Source organism: Cardiocondyla obscurior, linkage group LG05 (genome assembly GCF_019399895.1).
Source record: "Cardiocondyla obscurior isolate alpha-2009 linkage group LG05, Cobs3.1, whole genome shotgun sequence".
In the NCBI taxonomy this organism is placed as follows: Eukaryota; Metazoa; Arthropoda; class Insecta; order Hymenoptera; family Formicidae; genus Cardiocondyla; species Cardiocondyla obscurior.
Genome location: NC_091868.1, coordinates 2,875,912 through 2,903,337, shown reverse-complemented (window position 1 = coordinate 2,903,337; position 27,426 = coordinate 2,875,912). Strand labels below are relative to the sequence as shown.

At 45.6% G+C, this 27,426-nt stretch overlaps 1 protein-coding gene across 1 annotated transcript in view; it reads right to left on the bottom strand.

Moving 5' to 3' along the window:
- Nucleotides 1-27,426, bottom strand: part of LOC139102754 (uncharacterized) — a 118,367-nt gene that overhangs the window by 70,273 nt on the left and 20,668 nt on the right. The window contains exons 2-3 of the mRNA XM_070656878.1: nt 25,983-26,094; nt 10,774-10,832 (exon numbers count right to left, since the gene is read on the bottom strand). Coding sequence (XP_070512979.1) covers nt 10,774-10,832; nt 25,983-26,094 — 171 coding nt within the window. The remainder of the gene's footprint in view (nt 1-10,773; nt 10,833-25,982; nt 26,095-27,426) is intronic.

The window sequence follows — 27,426 nt, the reverse complement described above, 5'->3', positions numbered from 1 at the left end:
CCTAGCCCTTCTTATATCTTTAAGCCTCCGTCGTTGATTGTCACTTCACGACTCGACGAGTGTCTGCGTCCGAGGCACTTGTTCTCGCACGTTTGTAAATAATTATACGGACTAAGTAGCGCGAGAAACATCGTCATTTTAATCCGCGAGGAGCTCGCGGAGAAGGTAAGAGAAACGGCGAAACCGGTTTATTTATTTATTTATTTCACATGTTTAACGACCGAGCTATTCGCGGGTGGAATAATTCTTTAATGAGGACGTGCGAAAAAGCTCGAAATTATTCTCGCGCTCGTGAAAATTTCACGTCGCCGAGAAAGTCGGATTCTGGCATTATTCCGGGATTTCTTAGATTGCAAAATTTATCTCGCTTAGTCAAATCGTCAATCTCGTCTTTGTCGAATTCAACTTTAATTTTCCCCGCTGCTCAGTATACGAACGCGCTCGATGGCGGCATTAAATTAATCAACATTCCGGCGAAATGCAAAAACGAAAACGTTTGTTTTAAAATTAATGTCAATGGGAAAAAGTGACAGAAATACGAAATCGGTCAAATTGCAATTTAATATTTATGTATTCGAGATGTAAGATTCGATCGTATTGCGTGCTCATGCATAATAAGCGTAATAATATTGCCCGACGTGTCGAAAGTTATTTTCAGACGCAACAAGCTCGCAATATACTCGTGTAATGAGTTAAAAAAATTTTTTTTCTTTTTTATTTCGCCGAGTGACGATTTTTGAAGCACGTGCAATTACCCGTATTGTGAATTCATCAATGAACCTCGGCTCGTGCCATCTCTTAAGGGTGGACGCCGCAAGTAAAACCGCGCGTTATTACGGCCGGGGTAGTTACCATCTGCCTTTCGTTACCTGTAAATTTGTGCACCTGGACACATTGGCGCCACCGCGCGATTCGCCCGTGCTCTCTATTGGTGTACTCGTTTATCGATTCCAACGAAATTGGCGGTTACGACAATAATTTGTCAAAAATCGCGCTTGATTAATATCTCATAGGGAACGAAATGGAAGCGGGGAGTGTTATTTGATTTTTACGAAATCGCCGGCCGATGTTAAGATCAAATCTTTTAATTAAAGCCGCATCATCGAGTAATGCGTTTAATTGCGCGCGATCGCGGGCTCGGCGCTGAAGCCCCGTAAAATTCCGCGGGCGAAAATTAATTTGCACGACGTGCCGGCAAGATGCCCCGGGTAAAAGAAAAACGGCTAATTTCGCCTCCCGTTCTGTCGCACGCCGACGAATACACAATAAAAACCTTTCAACGACGAGCGAATGATTGTTTGAACTGAAGCATCTCATAGTATCGGCGAGTGCATTCGATTTATGCACTCGATTAAACGCAAAAATCCATTGCTTAATTATCCGTAATATCCGTGGCAATCCGTGGAATATCATGGACCGCCGGGCCGAACCAGTTTGAAGAGCGACGAGTAGCGGAAAAAAAAGAACCACCTACGCACGTACACGCGTGCAGTCGATCGGCCGCGCTGGTTGGTCTGGGGGTAAAAACAAAAATCGAGGCCGAGCCCGCAGATACGCGGTTTTTGCGAAATTACGGGTCCCGCCTCGAACCTTCGCACACTCCCGTAAATCAATCGGCGCTTCGACATTCGTATATATTCTCCGTTAATTATTTTTATTCACGGCCCAGCGTATAGGAACGCCCAGTTCGCCGGCCCGGGAGTTCGTATTTTGTACGCATACGCACGGGTCCCTGGTCCACCCCGGCCGCCGCACTTCGCCCACACGTACGCATACAGGCGCGCACGCACGCCGGTCACGTACGCTCACACACCCAAGCGTCGGCGTAAGTGCGCCCGATGCACCAGGATGCGTGCGTGCGTGGATACGTGCGTGCTTGCAAGCGCGCACGTGTCGCCCAGGTACGGAACGCCTGTGTGCGTACGTGTGTCGGCCGCTCGCGCGCGGCATGCGCCCGCGTGTACTGGCGCACGCGTGTGCGTTACGTATTTTTGAATAGCGAGAGCCAGGCTGGTTCGTCAAATTTGCACATTTATTCGTTTACCGTCATACAATCGAGCTTAAAACTCGCGCGGACGCGTGTGAGTGCGCGGCCGCCCCGTCGATGCACGGGCGCACACACGCCGCGAGCTCATCCCTTATTCATAACTCTTCGAAGGGCTTGATGGAGCTCCAAAGCTCACGACACAGCCCAACGATTTTTTTTTTTTTTTTTTAACATTCTGGTCGCCTGTTTCGCGCCGGTCGGCCGGGGCTCCGGTCTTCTTCTCCTTCACAAAACACTTCGTTTGACGAACCACGTTCTACAATAGATCCCGATAATATCGCGCATTCAACGGGATACCGTCGCGACGGCGGACGCAATCCACGGTGACCAGCCAGCGCCCCTTTTTCAGCCAGCTTCTTGGCGAACGCGCGGAGCTCCGGTATTTTCGAAGCCGCTGTTCTCGACGGCACGCCACCCGAAAGCAAACACATTTATCCAAGCGTAATAATTCCGTAGAACTTAGGTACGCGCGGGCCAGCTGCTAATTAACAGTTCAATCGCGCACTCGGTCGCCCCGATAGTTTAATTGATTCCGAAATAGTTGCCCGCCGCGGCGGTACCGCGTGGATGCCCGAGAATGAACCGCCGCGCTACCCTTGTCAGACACCCTGTGGTCAGGAGCCGAGGAGATCCGGCAAGAAATAAATTACCGAACGTTGTACATGGGAACCAAGAATGTCCACCCTTCTTCCTACTCGGCACTCAACCCCGAACCGTAGAGCGGTGTTCGCGAAACAATTCTGAGGCAAATCGAACGCGTCTCCCTCACTTCCGTTCGAATAGGGTCGAAGGCAAAGACAAACCTTACTTTTCGCAAGGGGGAAGGTCGCAGGTTGTCCTCTCGATTAAAAAAAAAGAAAAAAAAGAAAACAAAGCGACAAGTCGGCAAACGCGGGCATGGAGTTACATCAAAGTACCGCGGCGAAAAATAGCGCTGGAAATTAGATTAATCACGCTCTTCTTGCATGTTTCATTTCTTGAAACAAGGAAAACGTGTCTCGATAAATGTGGCTCGCGTACGTTCAAATAAACCTTTTCATAAAAAGCTGTCCCTTTTTTTGGCCTCTCTGTGTTATTGCTCCGCTTTGTGTTGCGTTATTGCGTTTTTAATTTCGTTTCATGGTATGCGCCATATCGAAACGCGTTACACGATTTTTGTCATGGCGCGAGCGTCAGTAGCAAGTGCAGGAAGCAGGGGAGCGTGATATGCGCGCACTCCACGTAGTTTTGGAAACACGAACTTTCAACATGCATGTAAGCAGCCGGCGTGCAGCGCCTGTATTTTTCCGTCTTGCGTTGATACGTTTCGCGTACTCCCCGAGAAGGGCGAAACAATCGTGAAACCGGAAAAAATTTTTCCTCGTTCCGCGTATTCCCGGGATACCCAGCTAGTGTACGCGAGCCTAGAAGTGTACCGCGGTTATTGTGTAACTACACGATACTTCGGTATAGTTTCGGTTGTAAGCGAGTAATTCAAGGTTTCCATACCAAACAACCTCTTATCGTCAAGTTTTTTTTTTAAATCGTTTCTTTTTTTAATTTTTAATATTGACGTTCTCGCCCGGACGGGGAATTAAAAACGACAAATTCCGTTGTACCGGCGCGTTGAATATCGCGATGCAATATATTGACGTGGAATTGACTTAACCCTAAATACGCGATATTAAAGTCTCCTCGATCAAAGCTGCCGGCAGAGTGAATAAGACGCCGCCACTTCTCTCGGCCATTAACAGGAGTCTGCGAACGACAGAGAAGGACGTATCAAGGATAAAGGTATAAATGCAGTCCACGCACACATCTTGCACGAGGAGGATAGCGCCGCGTGTTCGCGACAGCTAGGCACTACACGGCCGCGCATCGACGGCTGGATGCCCGCGGAACGGCTCGTAGAGCTCGCAGCTTTTAAGCTTGACGTGGCCATTGGAAAGAACCGTGGAATCGAAGGAAGAGAGAGAGGCCGACTGCAATAATTATTGGACGCGGGGGGTGGCGGCGGGGCGAGAGGACCGGGCAGACGAGGAGAGGACAGGACGAAGGGACAGAGAGGACGGCTGAGAGCGACGAAGAGAAGGGCGAGCAGGCGCGCGCGCGCGCACGCGAGGGTGCGAGGGACGATGAAAAGTTTGACCGGACGCAGCGAGCACAATGCATCGTGGTCCACCCTCCACCCCCGGGAGCGACCCACCCCATAATCCACCCGCATTGTACGACCAATCAATATTGTTTTATATCGTGAGTCGTGAGACGAACCGGCTCCGCTGGTTCGACTCGTTTGGCGCTACGCTACTCTCCTCGATGGTGGCTGCAGCCCGCCGAGCCCTCCAACTTCCGGGAATTCTTTCGCGTCCATCCATCGTGGAGAGGCCGATGGCCTTCCCTTTCACGATCCTGAGACACCCGCGGGAGAATACACCCAACGATCCGTACTCGCGGACTTAAACCCATCGAATCGCTCGCATTTCGAAAACAATACAGACCCTACGAGTCGCCTTTAAATTATCTATTTTCACGAAGCGCACAACCGAAACGTCTCGTATGTAAGGAGGGAACGACGCGGCGTACGAGCGCGATACGCAGTAATGTCTAAGCGCACGTATTTATAAAGCTGACAATGCATTTCTGATGTGCGAAGCAAATACGTTTCTGTTTCGCAAAAGTAAATATAAAATTCCACGTGTTACGATTAATACCCTGTATCCAAAGAGCGCAAAACATGCGTTTATTCAGTACACGCGATAAATGCAGGTTCATTGATTAAACATGAGAACGATGCACGTATAATTAATTAATGAATGGCTTCCGTGTGTAGTGTATGAAAAACGGTGATTCCTCATTTTTTGGTATTGCGCGATACACTGTCATTATACGTGATTTTCATTCATTTAATTCAACCGAGCCGATACGCGTACGCGCTTAATTAGTTGTTGCGTATGTGCCGAAATTACTCGTACTTTATGCTCCATTTCAACAACGCGTAACAGGGGAAAATTTGAGGTTGATTATTCGATATATTTATACATGGCAAATTTCAAGAAGAGCTGATACGAGCATTATTATTAGCTCGATAAAATCGCTGATATGAATTAAGGTCAAAACATTGAGATTTGAAAATTAATTAACTCCTATTGGAAACATTAATATATATATTTTTTTTTTTTCTTTTTTTAGAATTACACTAATTGAGGCAAAGATCAATTTTTACTAACAAAAAAAAATTAATAAGTTTCAGATATTCAATTAGCGCGATACTCCGAAGATGTTAACGAAGCGTAATCTATTCTTTAATACTGTCCGCATAATTTTGTGACAGCTGATGTCTACTTTTACGGCACCAAGTGAGCGAAGCGAGAAAAACAATTAGCATCGCGGAAAAGCGATAATCATTAAAAATTTCTACGTCTCCTGTTTAAATAGGAAAAAAAAAAAACTACTTTAAAAGTTTAACCAGATGTACGTAAAGAAAAAAATAAATATATATACAAATTAAAATTTAAAGCTGCGAGAGATAAAGATATACTTACAAGATATACTGGCGAATATAGTATTAATTAAAAAGTAATAATAAAATTTAATATCTCAATTCCGAAGTATTTTAAGTGCATCCGCTTGTCAAGATTACGTCAATAATGATCATCAGATTGTCAATCTCTCTATTCTCTCTTCTGTTTCTTTCTCGATAGACGTTCTTTATTGATCTATATTGAGACTGCTAAGATATTTATTAACTTTTGTCCGTTTTTGGTGCATTCGAGATTCACCGAGGGACGATAATTCGAGCGGAGGTCCAGAAACCGGAAAACCGAGGCGTGACAACATTTAGACCGATCTTTCCTCTCGCCAGCGGAATGGACGAAATTTTTTCTTTTCTTTTTTTTTTTTTGCGGGATAACAGGAGAACACGCAAAGCACGGCGCACAATGTGCATCCGCCTGGCTCGCTCGACGAGGATACGTTTCGCTCGCACGATGACGCTGATTCAGGATTATTCTCCCTCTTTAATTATCCTGCCTTCCCTCCGTCCTCCTGCGCTACCTCCGCTCAGCATCAATGCCGCCATCGCCGTCTTCTCTCTTTCGCATGCGGAAAGGACAGAAAGTCCGGCGCGCGACGTGATAACAAATTATCTTCGAGAACACGCTTCTTGGGGCAGGAACCGGAAACAACGATAATAACGATATCTCGCAAGAACCGTCGCGTTCCCTACGGCATTCTTTCAGAGATGTTTCAAACGCGTCTACGTCAGGGACGATTAGATTTTATCTACGATTTTTAGGAAAGGCCGGACAATAGGCCAGCCGAGAAAGTTCTAAGAAGTAAACTTTTAAAGCGTACGTACCGAATTAAATCAAGCGCCCTTTTTAAGCGTGCGTTCGTGAATTAAAATTTATTGGAAACAGCGGAATATTTCGCTGGAAATGTAACATGACAACGAGTCGTTTAAAGATAGCGAATCAAGGACCGATCGGAGTCATCCTCATATGTCAGTGACGACTCGGCTCGCGCTACGCACACGAGCGTACTGCTTAATCATCCGTGTGCTTGTGCTCGTACGCGAATGTGTAGTCGCATATAAACGTAATATGCTCGCACGCCCTCCTTCGCATAGAATTCACTATCGCCTTCCGCTCATCACACGCTCAAATACCTACGCGAAACGAGCGTGCCGGCCGTGAACGTAATCTTCGAGCTGCCATTAGCTCCATCAAAAGTATTTTATTAGCGCTGCCCGTCATTCTGATCGCGTGCGGATTCGCGACACGATTCCGATGTAATTCTTTATCATTTTTTTTTTTTTTTCCTCTCTAAATCTTGATCTGCCGAGAACGCTGATCGGTTATATAGAATATGGTAGCGCGATAAGCAAAAAAAAGCAATACAACACTTACGAAAAGCTGAACATATTACGTCGCAAACGTAACCGCGAGGATGCTATTCTTGTAACAATTATTATCTTTTATATTCTTTTTTTTTTCTGCGAAGTATATGTGTCGTTCGATAATTGTGAGACAGAATTACAGAGGAAAGGCCGATATTTCGCGTCACGCACAAGATTGCGAATCTTGTTGTCATTAATCGTAATTACACGACGGTTTCATTTAATCGGATACGCAATGGCGGGGCATTTGCGTAAGCGTACAGATACGCTTCGCCTCGAAAGAAGCACGATCCGTTCTCTTGGCTGTATTTATCGGACGAATCGCGTGCGGTGACCGCGCTACCGATAATTAGCACTCGATTCTTTGTATCCTTGCTACGCCGGGATTGGCCGAGGTGCATAATCGAGAGGGACCCAACCGCGTTACGGGGACCCAGTCACCGAAGATCCGGCCCCATTCGTCGCGACGAGCACAAAACGACGTGGAAACGTTCGTTCCGGAAGAACAAGTCGATGCACCATTGTCATACTCCATACTCGACGGCTATTTAATGTACGCACGCCTCCACCCCTCCCCCCTCGTCGCCCCTGCCGACAACGAAGCGATCACATTGATAGGAGCCTTCGTACACTTAGGCGTACTTATGTGTCCACTTATGTGGGATATGACGCAAACGCCTCATCTATCCATTTGCGGCAACATTTCTGCGTGTTGCAGCAACATCGAGGAGCAGCGAAAAGCTGCTTTCCCTTCGCTCACGCACGCCGCTTGCATCTCGAATCGTTAAGAAAGTACGAACCCTTATCGCGTTCGGTAATTATTCGCGGATTGATTTCGACAGAAGTGCCGATTTCTCGATGCGAATTATATTTAAAGTCGCTTTGTGATAACGTAGAATTTAATATAAAGAAACGCGCCATCGTCGAATTAATTTTTTTTTCTTTTTTTTTTTTTCCTTATATTGTCTCTGGGAGATTAAAAAAATCAGTTTTGGAAATAATTGAGATTAAATCTAAACAGGCAGTGATATTTAGAACAATCGAAAAATTAAAACGACGACCACACGTGACATCTGATATAAACGTACGAGTTAATGTTGGACGGAATTTTGTATGTACTGTCACAAAGACGCTTTGACGAGAGCCGCGATGTTGAGTGATGCGTAAAATCAGCGGCAAATGGTCGGAATACGCACAATGAGCGTAGTTTGATGCGGAATTACATACCGCGCGACACGAGCAAGCGAACGATAATGTCTTTTCTCACAAATTTCGTTATCAATTTAGAAATATGCAAGTTTTCAGCACGACGAGAATATCGTAATTAGTTTCAATTTTTAATGGATTTGTTTCAATTATCTAAAGTTTACGATAAATCACGTAATAGTTAATAATACGTTTAAATTATTGAAATTTAGATTACTGATTATTATTAAATTATTGCCTCGAAATGATAATTTTGATAGAGAACTCGACCGCGATTATTGAATTTTCAACAATGGATTACGCGTATTCGGCAAACAGATCTTTAATGAGAGTTTGAGAAATGTTACACTCGTCGGGGTTAATCGAGGGTGAACCGGCTCATCTTAGACAGATGTCGAAACCAACTGCGAAGTTCAAAGGGCCGTTATCCCTTCATTACGACGAACTTTACGCGACTAATCTCAAAATTCTCTAAACCGATATAGAGCGCGGCCGTTCCGCCACATCGAGTCTAATTAAACGAGCATGGCGCACATCTCGCAATAATTTCGTAATCTGTCAAAGAATCTTAATATGAAATTGGTAACAAGTGCCATATTGTCGGGTGGATTATTCCGGCACAAGTTCATGCGCAACGATTGATATCTTTCCGCATATATAATTCACAATTGAAATCGATCGATTTTTTTCAGCGCCGTTTCGGGTTCTCTCTTTAGCGTTTTCGGGCGAAAGCGCGATGCGAAATCGCGCGTGATCAAAAACAAAAGGACGTCGTTTGTCGCAGATATCCAGTCCACGTCCCCAAATTCATCAAACCACTACAAAAAAGAAAAAAAAAAAAAAAAGATATCTTCCGCCCATAGACACCAATAAGAGCGCGCACCCCCTCTCTCCCCCGCGATTTTCGTGTCGGCGTAATTTTTTCGTAGCCATCGGCGCGCGAAATGTCCCCGGTCTTTGATGTCGAACATTACAGAGCATGAAGGATCCCGTTGCAAATGAGGGAGAGGAATTCGACGCCCTACCAGCCCCGGTGACCACTCGTAAATTGTTGCGCTTTCTGTCTCACCCATCCCTCTGCCTCGCGCCCTTGTGTTCGCGCTCGCAAAAAGTGATAGCACTCCCCGGCAACGTTTTCGCACTTCAGAGAGTCGATCGCGGCAAGAACGTGCATTGCTGGGGGGAAAGGGGGGAGGTGGTCGATTCTCCCGCGACGTGGCGAGACCGGGAAACAATTAAAGGAAGATGAGGCGCAGTGCCGCCTTGTATGATAATGCGTTTTGTAACCTCTGGCGCATAGAAGGAACGGTACGAGAAGAAAGAAGAGGCGGAGTGTATAAAACGCGGTTATGCAGGTAAGCGACGAGGGAGAGCTACGGGGGATGGCTCGAGCTAGAAGCGAATACGAAGTGGGTTGTCGGGGATGGGGCCAGAGGTTGGGAGTCGTGGTTCTTACTTTGCATTCTTTTGTGTATCCTCCTGAGCCCTCCCTGTCCCTACATAGTCATCCTCCTCCCTCTTGAAGCTTGAACTAACGCCCGTGGTTTTAATGCACTTGTCTACTCCACATACCGTTCATAAAGACACATATGTCGTCTGTTGAACGAGTGGGCAGGAGGGCCGCGGTCTTGGAAAGAGGAATGAGATGGGCGCGTGTAGAATTGCGAAAGGAGGACGAGGCGCGGCGAGACCGAGAACCGCAAACGAGATGAAGAAACGAGACGAAGTGAAGGAGAGAGAACGCGGCGAGCGTAACGATGTAAAATGCATTTTAAATTCTAAGCATCGACCGCATTATGGAAGGATCTCGACTTTTCGCATGCATAATCCCGGAGAGAAAGCGGCGAACCCCACGGAAGTTGAAAGCGGAAGCGGCGAAGTAGCGTTTCGCGATTTTTGTATGGACATGGATTACCCACTGGTTGTTTCAAACGTCATCTAATATTCTGCGCAGTTATCACGAATGCATTACATTATATATTCATATCGTCTTTCTTACAACGTATATATATATAATATATTTCACAAAAAGATGTAAAATATCCAAGTAATTTTTAGTTACGTATGAGTTTGTACGTCGTCGAGTGAGAAATATGTTGCGAGACACCTATAACTTTTTGCTCTTTTTTTTGTCGAAAATTAGGTAAACTCCAGCATAAAACAATTACATTTACATATTTCAAAAATTGTTATCTGATCGTTATACATTTACGCTTAAAATTATTCACGAAAAAAATTGAATTATAATGGCAATAATGAATAATTCGTGATGTTTTTGCTATTAATAAATTACGTCGTTCGCGCATTCATCGGTAATTAATGTGCAAATAAATTATAATCGTTAAATACAGTTTTTATCCGATTGCTTACAGCAAATTAGAAACGCAACGTCCGCAATCGATTTTACGATGTAATATCCGAAAATCCGTAGCGTTCATATATACGTTTTTGATTGCGAGTTGCAGCACCGCGCCAAAGTCACGGACAAATCAAACATCCTAGCCAATACTCAAGCTATTGTTAGTCGATACTGATAACTTATATGTATCATGGAATTGAATTGATCGCGATAAAATTCCCGAGGGCACCGATCGATTTCAACGTGTGATTAATTTCTACGTTTCAATTTGAACATTAAACTTACCTCTTGCGTCCCGGTATCCGCGCACCAACCAGCCCTCTGCTACGGCGTCATTCGTCAATCTAGAAAAAAAGAGGAAAACGGAGCGTTAAAGATCTGTACATATTCATTTCTTAAATAAATGTTTCTTAACAAAGAATAATATCAGCCCTATCTGTTCACCCCTTCAGCGTCGATATAATAACAATTATGCAGCGGAGCATGCGGATAATATCTTTTGCAGCGGAAATGCGGGCGGGCAATTTCGCGAGATCGTCTCCGATATAATAGCGCGTAGGGGGGTTGAGGGGGAGAGGTACACACGGTTACGCGATTCGAGGGAGTGGCACGCGTGAAAGAAACCGGGGGAGATTTTTTTATTCGAGACGGAAAGAAAGCAGGCGCGAGATTCGCGCTTTATTCAACCGTGGGGCGCAAAAGAGCCCTCCTTCGAGATGTAATTAGCACATCTTCTCGCGGCGTGCATGATAATGCGGCTTTTAATTAGTAACGTCCATGTATTGCGGCCGATTCCTCCCTCGCAGCAACGCCCCGTCCGTGCCCACCCACGGGTCTCCATCCCGTTGTAGACGGCGACGACACGGCGACGTCGGCGAGCACACGTGGTCGATTTCACGCGCGCGTACCCTCGCGCGTGTGCACGCCGGGTCGCAGCAACGAACCGTGCGCGTTTACGTCGACGCATCACACGCCGCTGCACCGCACAAGTGTCAATATACGGGTGCGTGTACGCGCGCCTCGACCGAGCCTCGCGTGCACCGATCGCGTTACGGCGTTGCACGTAAGGCGTTTACTGCGGTAGAAAGAGTCGCGGTGTTCGTAAACGACGTGATTCGATGTCTCACCTTGCACCTATAAATCGCCGGTGATTGCATAATCGCGGGAACGTCGGTGGTATAGGCATCGTATGTAAGTCTGCGATAAAAATCGGGGCCGGTCGAATTCGCGATGGGCGAGAAGGAATTGAAAAATTTACGGGCGAGCGTCGCGATTCTCTTCCCCGACCATCTATTTCTAATGTAAACCCCCGATATGGATGCGCGATTTGCCGGGCCGCACCTTTCAATTAAAGTGACGGAAATCACGACCGACGCGACCGACACGACACAGCAATTGTGGAGTCTGCCGGTGGTATATCAAAGAACAAATCGAAACTTAAATTCTAATAATTTTCTTATAGACTTCTAACAATTCTGCGTGCATTGATTTCGACGGTAAAGACAGTTTTAACCGTTGCCGACTTTTAAACTTTGTCGTCCATCACCGATAATGCGGCCGTTGTCGGCGATATGCATGAGTCAGGGACACAAAATGATAACTCTTTGTGCGACGAGTAAAAATAGCCTACGCTACTTCTTTTTTTTGCGATTTTGGTAATTGGACGGTCGGGTGTAGAAAAGTAACGTCGCGACGCGATATTTTCGCACGATTAGACACGAACGATGTACCGAGCGCGGTGCTTTATTTCTATTAAATTGACTTCGGCGAAGGTCGAAAATTAAAATCAACTTGTTTCCACATCTCGCGATTTTATTGCCATTACATTGAACGCAATCGCGCAGATGATGCGAGCGTTAACGCGTCGGATCCTCAATTATCGTGCGAGTCTCCATTCGCATTCTCGAGACAATTGTAGGGGGTGACGAAGGACACCAATTGCTGCTGAGCTAGCGGCAGAAAGCTGCGCTATTTCCGGGATGTGCGCTAATGTCTGATATTAGATCGAGTGTCGCAAGATACCGTGTATGCAGTCATGCCTGATTATGCGAAATGAGGGAAACGAGTGCAAGATAAACCGTCGCGTTAGCTGCGCAGCTTTTATAGCGGAAAGACGTAATCTACGATAAATTTTCAACGCATATATGTACGCGCGTATATTCTTACGCAATTATGATGTCGCAAGAATTAAACAAAGTATGTCACGGCGCGATTTAGTCAAATACTTTCAGATCTATTTTTCTGTATTATAGCGATCACAAAGTAACAAAAAGAAAAAAAAAAAAGAAGAAAAAAATAAAATGCGTGAGGAAAAAATATTATAATGTATCATATTTCGTACATTACACGCTACTACGTGAAAAATTTTAATGATACTTTTCATATAATTTTCAGCGAATGGAACAGCTTAATTCGATACGTATATAAACATGCGGTTGTATACCTTCGTATCTGTAAACACGTTATAAACCATTTAACTGCATGAGACATCGATGAATTAAATATGCAATAACATGTTACATTCATTACGCGCCCTATCGAAATACTATTTTAATTACGGGTAGCACGCGGCGTGTACACGCCGGGGCTCGGACGCCAGTTTTAAAATGCCCGGCCGAAAAGTCAAGTTATATCCGATTTTGAAGCGCGCGATCTGTGTCAATGCCACGATTTACCGTTCCGAGCCTTTCGGGAATTGAACGAATATTGAAATTGCGGGAAACGCACAGAACTTTTGCATAATGAGCTGGCGGCTCACGCCGGCACACGTATGTGCACGCACATCCGTGTCCGGTGTCGGCGCGTACATGAATATTTTCATTTGATTGCGTTAATTAAACTCGCGCTGCCAGGCGATGACCTTTGAAGTTCAGCGGCACGCGGCACGCATACACCAATTACCGATATTATTAATTGCAACGTGTTCCCCATTTTCGGCAATCATTGAGTCTGGTGGTGAGTCGCGCGCCACAATCTTAAACGAGTGTTTTTTTTTCTTTCTTTATATATGTATATATCGGTATTTAAATTGCAATCTATTTTTAACACTATTAATATACATATTCGTAATCAGCTCGTGCGTTTCGCGGTTCAATTGTATCACTGCAATAGCACTCTCGGCATACATCTCACCACAAGCGATTGCAAAACGATGATGCAGTACCTTCCGCATGCATCGTCCTTAAAATTGCTCGCGGTTTTGCGGTTAGATCCTAATCCGCGATGTTGCGAGGAATTAGAAAAATTTAACGGGGAAATCCTCAGTGTTTCTTCGATAAGAGCCGACCGCGAGATGACGGAAATTATTACGAGCACTCGTACGAATCGAGATATATCGAGCGTCGAGAATGTTCCGATAAAAAGTAACTGCGAGCATGAGAAATGTTTTTTTTTATTTCTAAATTTCTGCTAATTAACGTAAAAAGGAAGTAAATACGGCTAAAGATGACCGCGATAATTGCAAAATATTTCGAGACACTGATTGCTTTAATAAAAGAATTGTGCGCGCCGCAACATTGATATTTTGACTCGCATTGATATTGTCTGTATCCGCATTGATTTTAAAACTAACGAGCTGTAAATTTTATTATTTTAAAAATAAAATATATATTTTTTTTTATTTTATATTACGTCACGTCTGTCAAAACTCTCGGAACAACAAAAAGACTTACGGTAAATCAATTAAGTAATAAAAATAACTTTTTAAAGTAACTACAATTTAATAAAATAATTTTGAAAGGGAAAAGGAAACGTGTATATGTGTGCGATGGAAAGTAATTTTATGTAATTTTCGACAGCACGTTCTTGCGGTGCTAACGATTTTCGGGGGTGCTTTCGAGACCTTCGCGCCGTCGTATTCCGTTTTGCTACGAGATCTACCAACCTCCGCCGTTAGGGGTGAAGTACTTACGGCACAATGAGTATGCAAATAGGCCGGCATTCGGCTACATTTGTTTCAACGAGCTTAGGAACGCCGTCTCGCGAAGGAGGCAGCCAGTTACTCCTTCGCGGGGGCCATAAAAGTCTGTCCCGTGTCTCCAGATCTTTACAAAGCGCGAGGCTTTCCGTGCATTTTTTTTTTCTTTTTATTGCCCGTTACTTTCCCCGTGTCGCTTACTCGGCACCGTTTCTTCGCGACGAGTGACGCTACTTTTTCCGCTGAAATATATCGATCGCGAAAGTTTTTTTCGCCCCTCGGTGAACGTTTCACCGCGAATGGCACAGTCCGATTAGATCGAGCTACCTTCTTCCAAGTCTTTCTGCACTTGGTAGGCTCCTCCGCGAAAGTCGAAACTTTCCGAAACTTCCATTCGCATGCGTTCCACCTCGCGTACTTCTCGCCGCGCGCGCGTGTCCTGGGACATTAGGCACCGACGATTCGTATCTGACGAAAGTTTCCGCCTCGCGTCGCGTAAACCTAACGACAACGACGACAACGGCGTCTTAACGCGTCACGACGAGTGGCAGTTCGAAACTTGCCGGATTTCTGACAACGGCCGCCGTTTGGGAACGCTTAAACACCATCCCGCCTCCCAACGCTTGCCGGGACATGATCCATAATAATGGAGGCGAGATTCCTAAAGCACGATGCACGCAGACTCGTTTGCATCTCGGCTCAATCGCTCGATCCACGGGCTGGCTGCAGCGCTAGCCCGATTCTCGAACAATCCTCGAATGATCCTCGAGCGTCGGCGCTCCAGTTGGGGAACGCTATGTAATCAGAGCTCTCTTCGTCTACATGCGAGGCACGCTAATGACGCAGGCGATTAAGCTCGCGCGATGACAATCCACTCTCGGTTCGAAAAACGAGTGTCATTTTTTTTTATCCGGCGGGAGTACGCGCAAAGTGCATAATAGAATTCGCCGCTCGGGGTAATTCTACTTATTTTGTTTTTGTGCGGATTATATTTCTGCGAGAGAGATAAAATTGAACCGTTTGAGTCATAGTATCCGATCAATACCTGTAATTACGCTTATTTGTTATATGCTTATTAAGTTAAATTACCTTTCTTCATCTCTCGCGAATAGTTTTTTTTTTTTTTTTTGCTTTCTTTTTTCCCTCTCGTTTACGTGTCTATAGCGTTCCGATTACAATTGTAGATTTACACTTGATACTTTCCTATCGTTGTATATCAAATCTTAATTGCGCGTAATATTATTTTGACTTGGCAACTTTTAAAAAGATGTTTACCCGAGTGCATGCTGGATTCGTGGAATAAATGATTTCCCTAGACGCGCGCGGTAATTTTACACGAGCGATACTAAAAGTGCCAGCGCGTATCACGTTTGACGCATGAAGGCTGCGGTAAATGTATCTCAAAGCAAAGCGTAAACTCCCACCGAAAACCGAGACGTGCCGCAAGTTTCGCGAGCAAGAACGGATGCGAACTTTGAGACCCGGTAGGCCCCACCGGATTCGTAATCGCGTAATCCGGAGATTTCATTAAACCAAATATCCGAGCTTTCTGTCGCCGGGGCTTAAGTGCGCTCCCTAACCGAGAAAAAGTTATGCGATTCGGTACATCGGAAATCTGCTTTTATCCCCGCCGCAAATTAACTTTAGCAAAATTAATTAAGAACCGGAGCACCGGGGTTGACGCTAAGATCGTCCATAATGGAGATGCGAACTTTAATCCCGTTCGATCAGCCCGCTGTCAAACAAGTAAGCTAATTCAAGCAAGCCGTTTCCACCCTTTTTGCGTGTATGTAAAATTGATTTCTCTCATGGCACACGAGAAACGGTCTTTCTTTCTTTCTTTTTTTTTTTCTTTTGTGTGTTTTTTTTTTTTTTTTTTTGCTTTCAATTCTGGACGCGAAAGTTATAATTGCGTTGTCGGTACGCACGTCGCGGTTATAAAGATGCCTCACCACTAGCGGCGGCATTGTCTTATCCCGCAACGGCTTCGATGCACCAACGTTATATCGAAATACACGCGGAGCTACGCTGTCAAAATCGCCGACGTGAATCGCCGCCACTGTGCGAAAGTGTCAATGCCGTAATACCCATATTTTATCGGCTGCTAACGAATCCCTAAAGGATGTTAAGGAGTCGCGTCGTGTGGGAAAGCGACGTCCATTCTTTCGGCGACAATACGGCCATTTGATAAAAGTCAGCCGATCCCCCTTTCGCCGCGAACAAATATTGGAAGGAGAGCCTCGCGCGCGATAAGCGTGAAACTCTGAATTCGAAGCTGTTTGTAGATTACGGGCGTGGGATGCGTGCGTATGCGTGTGCTCGCGCGTAGCCGCGTGTCGGTGTCCACACTTACTACTCCGCTTTACGAGGCAGATGTTGATAACGGGCGACAGCGACAGAGACAGGAACAGTGACAGCTGCCCCGTATTGTTCGACACATTCGTTGATTATGGGTCAAAGGCCTCTTACGAAGGATCAAAGAATTATACGGCGCAGTCGAGACTACTTTTTTTTTTTTTTTGCGAGCTGATAATTTTTGGCAAGTCTCCTCGAATTGAAAAAAAAAAATCCGGCGGCACGTTACGCTTTCTTCTAGACGTCAGGTATAAAAAAAAAGTTTAACACGAAATCTGTCCCTGCATTCGCAATTTCGCGTAATTTTTTCCCTCGATACGAAGATTAACTTCATTCGTTCGTACTAATTCATTTATACGGATATATGTACGTGCATACTTTCTACGACACGTTTTACTTAACTATTCCTCGATAACCGGAAGATATGAAATTTCCATTTATCGTTAAGTCAATGGCGAGCTGTTCAGTTTAATGAATGCAATCTTGTTTGATATTCGAAGGAAGTAACGAGTATCGAGAACTACGGTCGAGCTCCTTTTTTAAGAGACAGTCTTTATATGCGGCACGTAAGCGCGGCCAATTTTAGAAATACGGTGGAGTTTGACGCGATTAATAAACCCGCGAAAGCGAATAACATCTTTATTTGGGCGTTCGATATCTATCTTGTTCTTGTCAGATAATATGAATTAAGATGCACTCGCGATGCATCGCTGCTTTTAGCGCGATATTCTTTTACGGGAAGTTAAAAATACGTTAACTTGACACAAAATCTTGTTTCTGTCCTGTTTCTTTTTTCCTCTTTTTTTTTTCTTTTCCCTAAACAGACACGGAAAACGCACTGTCGATGAATATCTACATGTCAATGATATATTCTGATCTATTTATAGAATAAACCATCAAAATTAATTAAGTTTCGTTAATAAAATACGCCGCATGCTAAAAATAGGTATAACGTATCAAGATAAAATAATTAATAAAAAATGAGAAAATTCTGAGTATCCACTAACTCGCACAGCGTAGTTTCGAACCGCAGAACTAGAGAAATATTTCGAAAGTAGTATCAACGTTTCTCAGGCCGATAGCCAAAAGTTCGGAGTAGCGATTAATAATTCGTGGCGCTCGAATTACAACCCAAAGAATATTCGATTTAATCTTACCAGTTGAGCAAATCAGTCTTCGCTTCGACCAGCGAAATTTATTCGAAAACTGTGTTATTCCCGCAATGTACATTCGTTTTTGCCGGATTATCAAATAAATGTTCCCAGGTAGACATCGCGGAGGATGATGTCTATTTATTGCTCACTTTGCAAAATGGAAAAGAATGAACTGTCGGTCACGATTTTCCAAACATCTACAAGTATAAAGAGCACCGCTCGGAGCATCGGTAATTTTTTAGTAGCGCGGCATCCGCGAAAGATATTCTTCGGCTCTAGATCTTGATTCGCGTGGCATTTGCCGCGCGAATCGCCGAGGTTCACGAACCTTAAATTGACTTTTTGTAAAATTCATACGGAAACGGAGCGAATCGAGCCAGCGAGATTTAAGATTGCTGAAAATAAAGGTCGGAAAATACCGACCCTATTAATCGGATAGTAAACCAGATGCATTATCGGACGGTCGGCGAAATGTGAAACTCTTCGCGGTAGAAAATAGACGTGGATAATAAACGCGACGTCAAGACCGCGAAGGGCTCCCCGACGGTGGTGACGAGCGATAAAATCGTGCGGTTACGAAAAGCACGTACGCGCATCGCGGTAACGTGACGACGTCGATTGCTACGCACAATCCGAGATTCCAACGATTTCGCAAGGATATTACGAAGCTTCTTACGCACTTGAGATTCAATTCCAAGAATCATCGTCGCTTACGTGCGCCTTACGACGTAAACTGTGTAAAAAAAAAAAAAAAAAAAATTAAAATATAAATTAGCGAGAATGCGGGATTTGTGATATGTGCGGGAATACAGGATCGGCGAGAGATGTCGAAAGTAACCTTACAAACTTTTCGTGCGATCGCACGAGTAGCTACGTTGCGACAGGAAACTCGGAGCGATTAGGCGGAACATAGTCGGGATAATGTGTACACATCGGTGAAAACGGAAATAAATAAAATGCAACGAAAAGCAAAAAGCATAAATTGTATTTCGTAACAATAATATGAGCGAGAACGAAAGCGAAACACTGGTAGCACACACCGCATAAACCGCGCATTGACAATCGCGATGAATAATGGAGGGGTCAATTAAATCTCAATTAAACACCACCAGATAATACGAATCGCGGCTCTTTTCAGCGTCACCCCACCGAGGGAGTAGGGTTTTTTAAACACCACCGGCGTGTTTATTCGCTTCGAAAATCAGCGTGCCTAGCGCGCTCGCGTTATACGATTATTATATACATCTCCTAAAGAATAGCATTTACATTAAAATTAGACTGATGGGCATCGAAAATATGATTTTCACTGTGCCCGTCGATAATCTCGCCATTTGACCGAATCAAATTCTACGCCGACACTTGGCGATACCGATACCCACGTATTATATTCTGTATCAAATTATCCGCCAATTTAATAGCACGTTGTCGTCCTGATTTAAAGCCGCGTCCATCATTAATCACGGACGGCCGCGACTCGAAACTGAATCGGGGTGGCACCAAGTATGCTCGCGTATAACGAGAAATACATTTACGAACGCGTAAACTTTACAATCGCCGCGGAGAGCACGCAAAGTCCGACGACCCTCTTCCGAACTCGAGCGGAGAAGAAAAGACACCGGAACACGAAAGAAATTCTATCCGACGATTTATTTAATTTTTTTACTTTTTTTTTTGGTTCTATTTTTTTGTGACTTCTTTTACTTCCTCCCGTCTTGAATTTCGTTCTCTTTTTCCAGCTCGGTTTTTTTCCCCCTTGCTAAAACTCATAACGTTTACCATTGCGTACGGTATCGCCAAGTTTCGATAACGCGCAACGACTGCCTTCGAAATATCCGAGATACGGTGCGGATGCACAATGATAAGCGAGAATCGGCAACTGGCTCGACGTTTGAACGCTGTATTTACGGGACAGCACCGAAACACTGAACACAGTAAGAGATGCACCGGCCACGTAACTTTACCTTATCTACGATGCGACCATATTATCCCCGAGATAAACACACGTGTCACACTGAGTCACGAACGGCGCGGCGTAGGAGCAACGGTGATCACAGACTGGTAGAGACAGAAACGCGGATCCGTGTGATAGGCGGGACACAAATGTTCATCCGAAGATCGAGCAAGTACTCGGTGGAGCGACACCCGGACACTAGAACCGATCGCCACCACTTTAGTCCGCCTACAGTTCATCCGATCATGTTTGCGAAATCGCGAGGTAGATGCGAAGAGTTAACGTGCGGGATCACATTGTCTTCCGCGAAAGTTTCCTCGTCGTCATCGCGAATCACGTTGCGCTATATCCACGAGCAAGCACCACCGGTGATCACTGTTCGTTCGTTGACCGCTAGCAGCTGGCAACGACTCGAGATACCGCGCAATCTTCCCGTTCACCACGGTCTCGTGCACCACGTTCGCGGATCCGTAGCTCCACGACGTTTGGTCCTTCGTGTCCTTAGGGCATACGTATATATTCGCGAGCGGGTGTGCGCGTTCCTTGGACGTGTACGCACGTGCATGTAAGCCGGACGCCTCCGTGTGTACGTGGTTCCGTGTAGTATAGGCGAGCCGTCGTTTCCCCCGGTCGTACGTGTAAATCGCGCGTGTGTTACGTGTGCGCGCGCGCAAATAGTCTCTAATGTGAGTGTTGCGTGTATGCGTGTTGGTCGGTGTATGCGGTGTACGTGTACGTGTCGTGTACGTGTATGTGTGTATGTGTGGGCTAACGGTGCGCGCGCGCGCGTCTGTACCGGTGGGTATATTACAAGGTGTACGCGTCTTAAGTGATTTCGGCCTCGCTGGTCAGCCCCGGCAGCTCCGTATGATGAGGCCGCCGCTTTGCTACTGACAGACCTAAAGACCACCCTAACCCTGCAGTCGGGGACGAGGGGTTCCCCACCCCCGTCGTGAGCGTCGACGAGAGAGAGACCACCCTCCCCCGCCAGGGACCAGGGCGAATAAGCAACCCTTAGCACCCGATGCCACCTCCACGGCGGCGGCGCAAACGCACTCCTGCCTCCGAGGGTAGTCTTATCCCCACTGACTCTTTCGTAGGAGCGAGACTACCACCCCCGCCCACCCCCCAGTCGATCCCGGTCCTGCCACCACCACCGCCCCCTCCTGCACCCCTCGCGACGCATGCTACCGACGCCGCCGACGCCGACGCCGCCGCCGACGCCGCCGCCGCCGCCGCCGTATCTACCCCTCCAACGCGGACTCGACGACGATGAATCCCTTCCAGAGACGAGAAACCCCTTCTTCTCGTTTCCTACGGCTTCTACGGAGGAGAGTCGTCTTAAGATAAAAACACGGACGATCGGGTTTTGCAGTTAACCCACTCACCCTCGACTCGCATCCCCTCTACACTCGCGTCCTTCCCGTCTCCTCGTCATCCTACCCCTGGTCCACCGATGTATCCCCCTACTCCGATTCACCGGACTCTTACAAGCAGCCTCGAGTCACCCCAACCCTTTTCCTCCGTCCACCCGATTCCTCCTCGCCACGCTGCTCCGCGGATCTCTATGACTCGACGAAACTTTCGATTCTTTCGGGGCCAACCTTCACAACCGTCACCCCTTCCTCCCTCTTCCTCCCCCAATTTTTCCTCTCTTCGCCGACCGATACATCGCGTGTCGACCCGTTCGACGTTATCATACCGTTCACCCTCGGAGTACACATATTCCCCACCCCTGCCATCGCGTTCCCACTGCGAGAGACAACAACAGGACCGACCTCGTGGTTTTTTACAGGACGGAGGGGGAAAGGTGGCCGTATATATTGTTTCATTTTTTTGAACGGTTTCAGGCGCATCGATCTTCGACGACTACACATCCCGTCCTAGTCACGCGCTGATGTGACGCGTTGACAAGATCACTTTCGCCGCGTTTCTTTCCGGGACCGACTCCACGATCCCGGATGTTTCCGTCATCGATACTTTGGCATTTTTTTTTCTCCGCGAATAGATTTCTCAGTTAAACGAAACGACGACAGTGACGAGTTCGCGCGAGACGAAAATAAAAAAGCCTATTACTTCACCTTCGAATAAATGTGATATGTGTGCGTTTTCGATATTCTGTTCAACTTTTTACATTTCTTTTTATTTTTTTTTTTCTATAATTTTGTGAAAAATTAACGTCATATCTGTCAAGGACATTGTGGAACGACTCTGTTCTGGAAAGCGAGCGGAGTTTTAGAGTTCACGCGAGAATAGATAGAGGAAATTAGACATACGATAATGTATTGATCGAAATAAATATACAAAAAGCTGTACAAAAGATAACGACGACAGCTATTGCGACGCGATATGAAATATAATAAGATGTAACGATAAACGAGCATAAAAATAAGATAAAGAACATGAAACGTAGTCTATATTATTGTCAGCTTATGAAAAGTTTATCTATCGGTTTACTTCTTTTACACAGCATTTTATAAAGTTGGTTTTCCCTGAAGAAATTTTCAATTTTAGTATTGTATAAAATTTTATTTGTAAATTAAACGCGAAATCTATAAATTTCATAAAATATGAAGACGGTAAGAGTATTTTGCATAAATAATATATTGGCAAATTAGTTCGTAGATTCTCAAAGGGAATCGTACTCTGCATTATAAATAAGATTTCACATAAAATATTGTATCTTTCTTTTAACTGTCAACGAATAGAAACGCAACGTTGATAATGTAATCCAGATAAAATTTTTAAAAAACGTGATCTAATTGAAAGTATATGCAATTATGAATTTTAATATCGTCACATTAACGTACATATTAAGAAAGTGAAAAGCTTGTCTACTTTTACATTTGTACTAAAAAAATAATTAATAAAGCACAAGCTTATAAGTTTATTACGAATAAAGAAATCATAGTTTGGATACAAAGTATTTACATTAAAATGTACTCGTAAAATATAAAACGATCGAGCTACGCAATGTGACGTTGAGTTGAAAATCAGAAACAAGAAAAAAAATAAAAAAATAAAATAATGAATAAAACTAACAATAAAGTTTCTTTTAAAACGTCATCGCGCGTAATTACTGATATTCGAAAAATTGAAAATTGTATTTATCAGGAATATATATTTGAACACATACAAGAATAAGCTTTGATTTACGATGCGCTGTCACGAAAGTTTTTCCACGCTTAGCCCTTTGACCGCGAGATTGTATCAATTTAAATGCCTGAGAGAATGAGAGTATGATCGTTTATATTTACCCGAAGTTTGGAAAAAGCTAATATCAATTTTAACTTGACGAAGTTGCCGCAGCTTTCAGACGGCCCGTCCGGAATTAAAGGGAATTAAAAATCAAAGTACCTCTCGGAAACAAATAATGCTCGATTATTCGAAGCCTGTATTAATTGAACGACGTTTTCGTTCAAGGCACAACTGCGGGTCGTTGCGACAATAGGCGAGTATCAAATACCGTAACGATTTCCCGGCATTAGAGAAACTAGGAGGCGAACGACTTTCGTCAGCTAAGTCCTTCAGTTGATGAAGAGCGAGAATGGGAACGGGAGCGAGTCGCGGATGTATCGAAACAAATTTTTATGCGGGTCAAGCTTTTCTGCGCTTTTCGAAGCCGCCACTCCCACCCCTGGTTATATACCCCACTACCAATCGACACTCATTTATACTTTTACCACCACCCTACTGCCTCCACCGTGGGGATTGTTTATGACACGATTCGTTTGATTATTAGCTGTTTATACGCGACCATCGATCGAACCGCTAACTGCACGCGGCATTCCGACAGCAAAACAGTTCCGCCGCGCGCTTTACTGAAACCCTTTCGCTCCAAAACCGGACTTCCTTTTTTTTTCCCTTTTTTTTTTTTAAGCGTGTACCTGAACCGACGAAACTGGTTCTACCGGATTGTCCGTTGGCTTTAGTTACTCTCCCTCGTGATCTTAGTTCGATACGGACTATTTCTCGGACGACATTAACAGTGTTCTATGGATACGTCATCGTTCGTCGCTGCAATTAATTTTAAGTGTACGGAAAAAATAAGATAATCACAATTCTTTCGACTATTTCGACATAACAGTGGAAGCCTCTGCTTTACGATAGTCAACGAAAAAGGCAGAGAGTGACGAAACGTCCGAATTTCATTTCGAACTCTTCTCTCACTTTTTCTAAGTTTCACTTCAACGATCACCCTCCCCTCTTTTTCCTATCAAAGTTGAAAAGGAAAAAAAAATTTAATTTACAATTATAGGAAGAATCGACGTTGATAACGCGGTTCTTAAATGGTCACGAAAATACTTGCCGTGATAAAAAACTATGCTAGTTTTTGGAACGTTAATCGAATTTAATATCGATTCGGAGCGTCATTAATTACACCGATTGTTACTCCCTAACCGACTGATTATTAATACATTTCAAATTACGTTTGAGAATAGCTTCGGCGAGGTTTATGTTATTGATTTAAAAACGAATCCGCGCCGCGTCTGTCCCGACCTGTCGCGGGTTAAACGGCTGCCGTCGGAACAATGTTTGACATCTCCGCTTTTCTGGCTGACAGGAGCCGGCCTACCTACTGTCACGAAGATGCTTCCGATAAACTTTTCCCCCCAATTATCGCGCATTTCAATTTCTCTTTTATTTATCAGCGATTCTCGCGTCGGCGGTGCAATTTCGCCGAGTGCTTTGGAACGCGGCGCGCTGCGTCTATCACACGAGACTAATTTAAAAAAAAAAAAACCGAGTTCCTTTCCGCTCGTGAGTTTGCTCGTTAACGACTCGCGCATTATCTCGTTCCCTGTAATTTATGTGCCGGTTTAAATCCCTCGTTTACTCGTCGGACACTTATACCCGGTGTTTCGAGCGGCGCGAAATTTTTATGTAAAATTTACTTCAGTCGCGAAACTCCCGTCACGCCTTTGCGCACGATCGAAGTACTCGAGTCACAATTTAGAAGATACGTTTAATACCGAAATTACGACGACACTATTTTCCCATTTGTAAGTATCCTTTTTCAATTGTCGATGGCACAGCGGTGTCACTGAAGCCGCGCGATATTTAATATCGTTTTAATACGTTACGCGGTTAGAACCGTTCAGGTATTTCGGCGCCTAATGTCTCGGCGCGTCCGCTTCGGCGAGGAGTCGCGTGATTATTCATTATTAGCGTAATTATGTTGCACGGTATATCTTATTTACCAATCGCACGGTCGTTATCGTTCCATTAGTCAGAAGCACCACGGTCGGAGATGAATCTTTTGCACGATCTTGTTGTCACTCGGATTATCGTCGTCGCCGCCGTATTTCCTTTCTCGAGCTCGTTGCGCGGAATTCGTTTTACATTTATTTCTTTTAACGCGACGCACATTTGGCACAAGCACAGGCACACCATCCGTCACCGTCGATATCACCACACGTTCGAGAACGCATCCGCGCGACTATCTTAAGGAGAAGCGAGCGGCGTAGTCAGGCGTCGTAAGAAGAATGAGCGAGTGTTTCACTAGCGGAAGAAGCTCCAGCTTTCTCGAGCAACGTGTCTGCCGAAGGAAAGTAAAATGCTATCGCGGGGTTAAAACTTCGTTCGAATATACCTCACCTCGAGAAGAAACCTGCCCGTTCTATATCAATATCTTTTAAAAAAAAAAAAAAAAAAAAGGAATAAAAATAAAACAATAAAATAAAAAGGATAAAATTAAAAAATTCCAACACGCACTTGTACTTATCTCCGCTGACCGGAAATCTTGCTTCCTCGTTTATCTCAATTCTCCCAATTATCGTATGTTAAAACAAATAAGCGTATCGTAAAAAGAAGAAAAAAAGAAATTCGTCAGAGCCAGCCTTTAGACAGAACCAAGATTTTGATAGCCCTCATTGTTTTCTCCTTCGACTCGCGTTCGCTTCGACGTATTAATTTCCACCGAGGAAAATCCGCGGCGGTCAAGACACGACGAAAAGATCGACTCGGCAGCTCGAACGATCGCGTAATCGAAAAGGGGAAGAGAATCGGTCGCGCGAAAGGTCGCTCGCGAGGCGCGGAAAGGAGAAAGAAAAGCGAAAAGTTAACGAGGAAGGGCCGCGACGTGTCGTCCCTTCGCTCGCCGATTGTCGGCACTCACCTGTTTGTCGCGCCGATTCCAAGGAGACAAGTTCGGAGGACGAGGACGGGTAAGATGTTCACAACATCGGCGCACTCGAAGCCGGCAGATCGACGATCCTCTTCGATTTCCTCTCACTGAAAGCTCGCGCGCGAGCTTTTAACATCACAGTATCTACAACGTCGAGCCCGCGTCGTTACAGTCTCTTATTTCCCGGCACCTTTCCTTCCCGTTTATTACTCCCGAAATTTTTCCTTCCCGGTGGCGTTCTCTTTTTTTTTTTTGTCTTATTGCGTAATAACGAAAAATAAAAGAAAGGAAGAACCGAACTTTCTTTTTCCTTTTTCTAAATATACCTTAAACAAATCGTTCCTTTTTCTCGTCCTTATCCTCGGCTCGCGCGCGCGGCCCCGGTGCCTCTTTTTACGTGGGGGCTCCCGGCCTGACGAACGTGGCCGATCAACGCGCGGGTAGAGAGAGCTTGGGCTGCGTGGCGGAGCGCGAACTTTCGGGCTTGCGGGCGCACTGGCGCACACGGCACACTCGCGTAGGCGGAGAGAGGAGAAGCTCCGGCGGATGCTGTAAGCCGAAGGGAGAGAACTACGCGCGCCGGCCAGCGGCGGAGCAAACCGGTGGCCCCTCTTGGCCATTTTGCCCCGTACGGTGGCGCCTCTACCGCGCTCAGTCGGAACCACCGTCGTTGCGTCTCTTAGGCGCGTAATACGAGCGACGAGGACGGCGCATACGTCGGCGTGAGATCGGCGGCAGGCGGCGGTGGGAAACGAACGAGAGAAAGAAGATCCGCGCGCCGGCCGAAGAGAAGGACCGGCGAAGCGAGCGAACGGGTGGACGGACGGACCGACGGACGGGACGGGCGGAGGGTCGCCGACGAAGGGTTGACGCGGGGGTTGCTGGTGTGCGAGATGCGGCTCGCGCGCCAAGCAGAGAGACAGAGAAAAGTACCACGGGAGCAGGACCGCCCCTTGGCGCTGCTTCTACGCGGGAACCCGAGACCGCCCGGAGCGGTAAAATTGAAGATTTATGCGAGACGCCGTTTACGTCGATTAACGCTACGCCGTGCTGGCCCGTCCGTAACTTATTTAAGGGCCGCGCGCGATTGCCCCGCGTTTTTTTTTTTTTTTTCCCCGCGACGGCCTGAGAATTGCGTTAGCCGCGACTCACCTCGCGCTCCTCCGATCAAGATTTAAGCATCGATGCGCGACGCGAGATTTATTCGCGACTGCATTAATTCTCGACGATTAGTCTAATACGAGGAACGCGTTCGTATGCGAGTCTGAGGTCAGAGAGCCGCACTCTCGACTACTTAAGAAATAAAAAGACCGAACTTTTCGTCTACTGCGAGATAGAGACGGACGCATATGATAAAGCACGCTACGTAACGCGACGAGAAAGCTCGATTTTTCATTGGAAAAGTATCGGAACGTAGCGTCTTACCCCCGGGTGA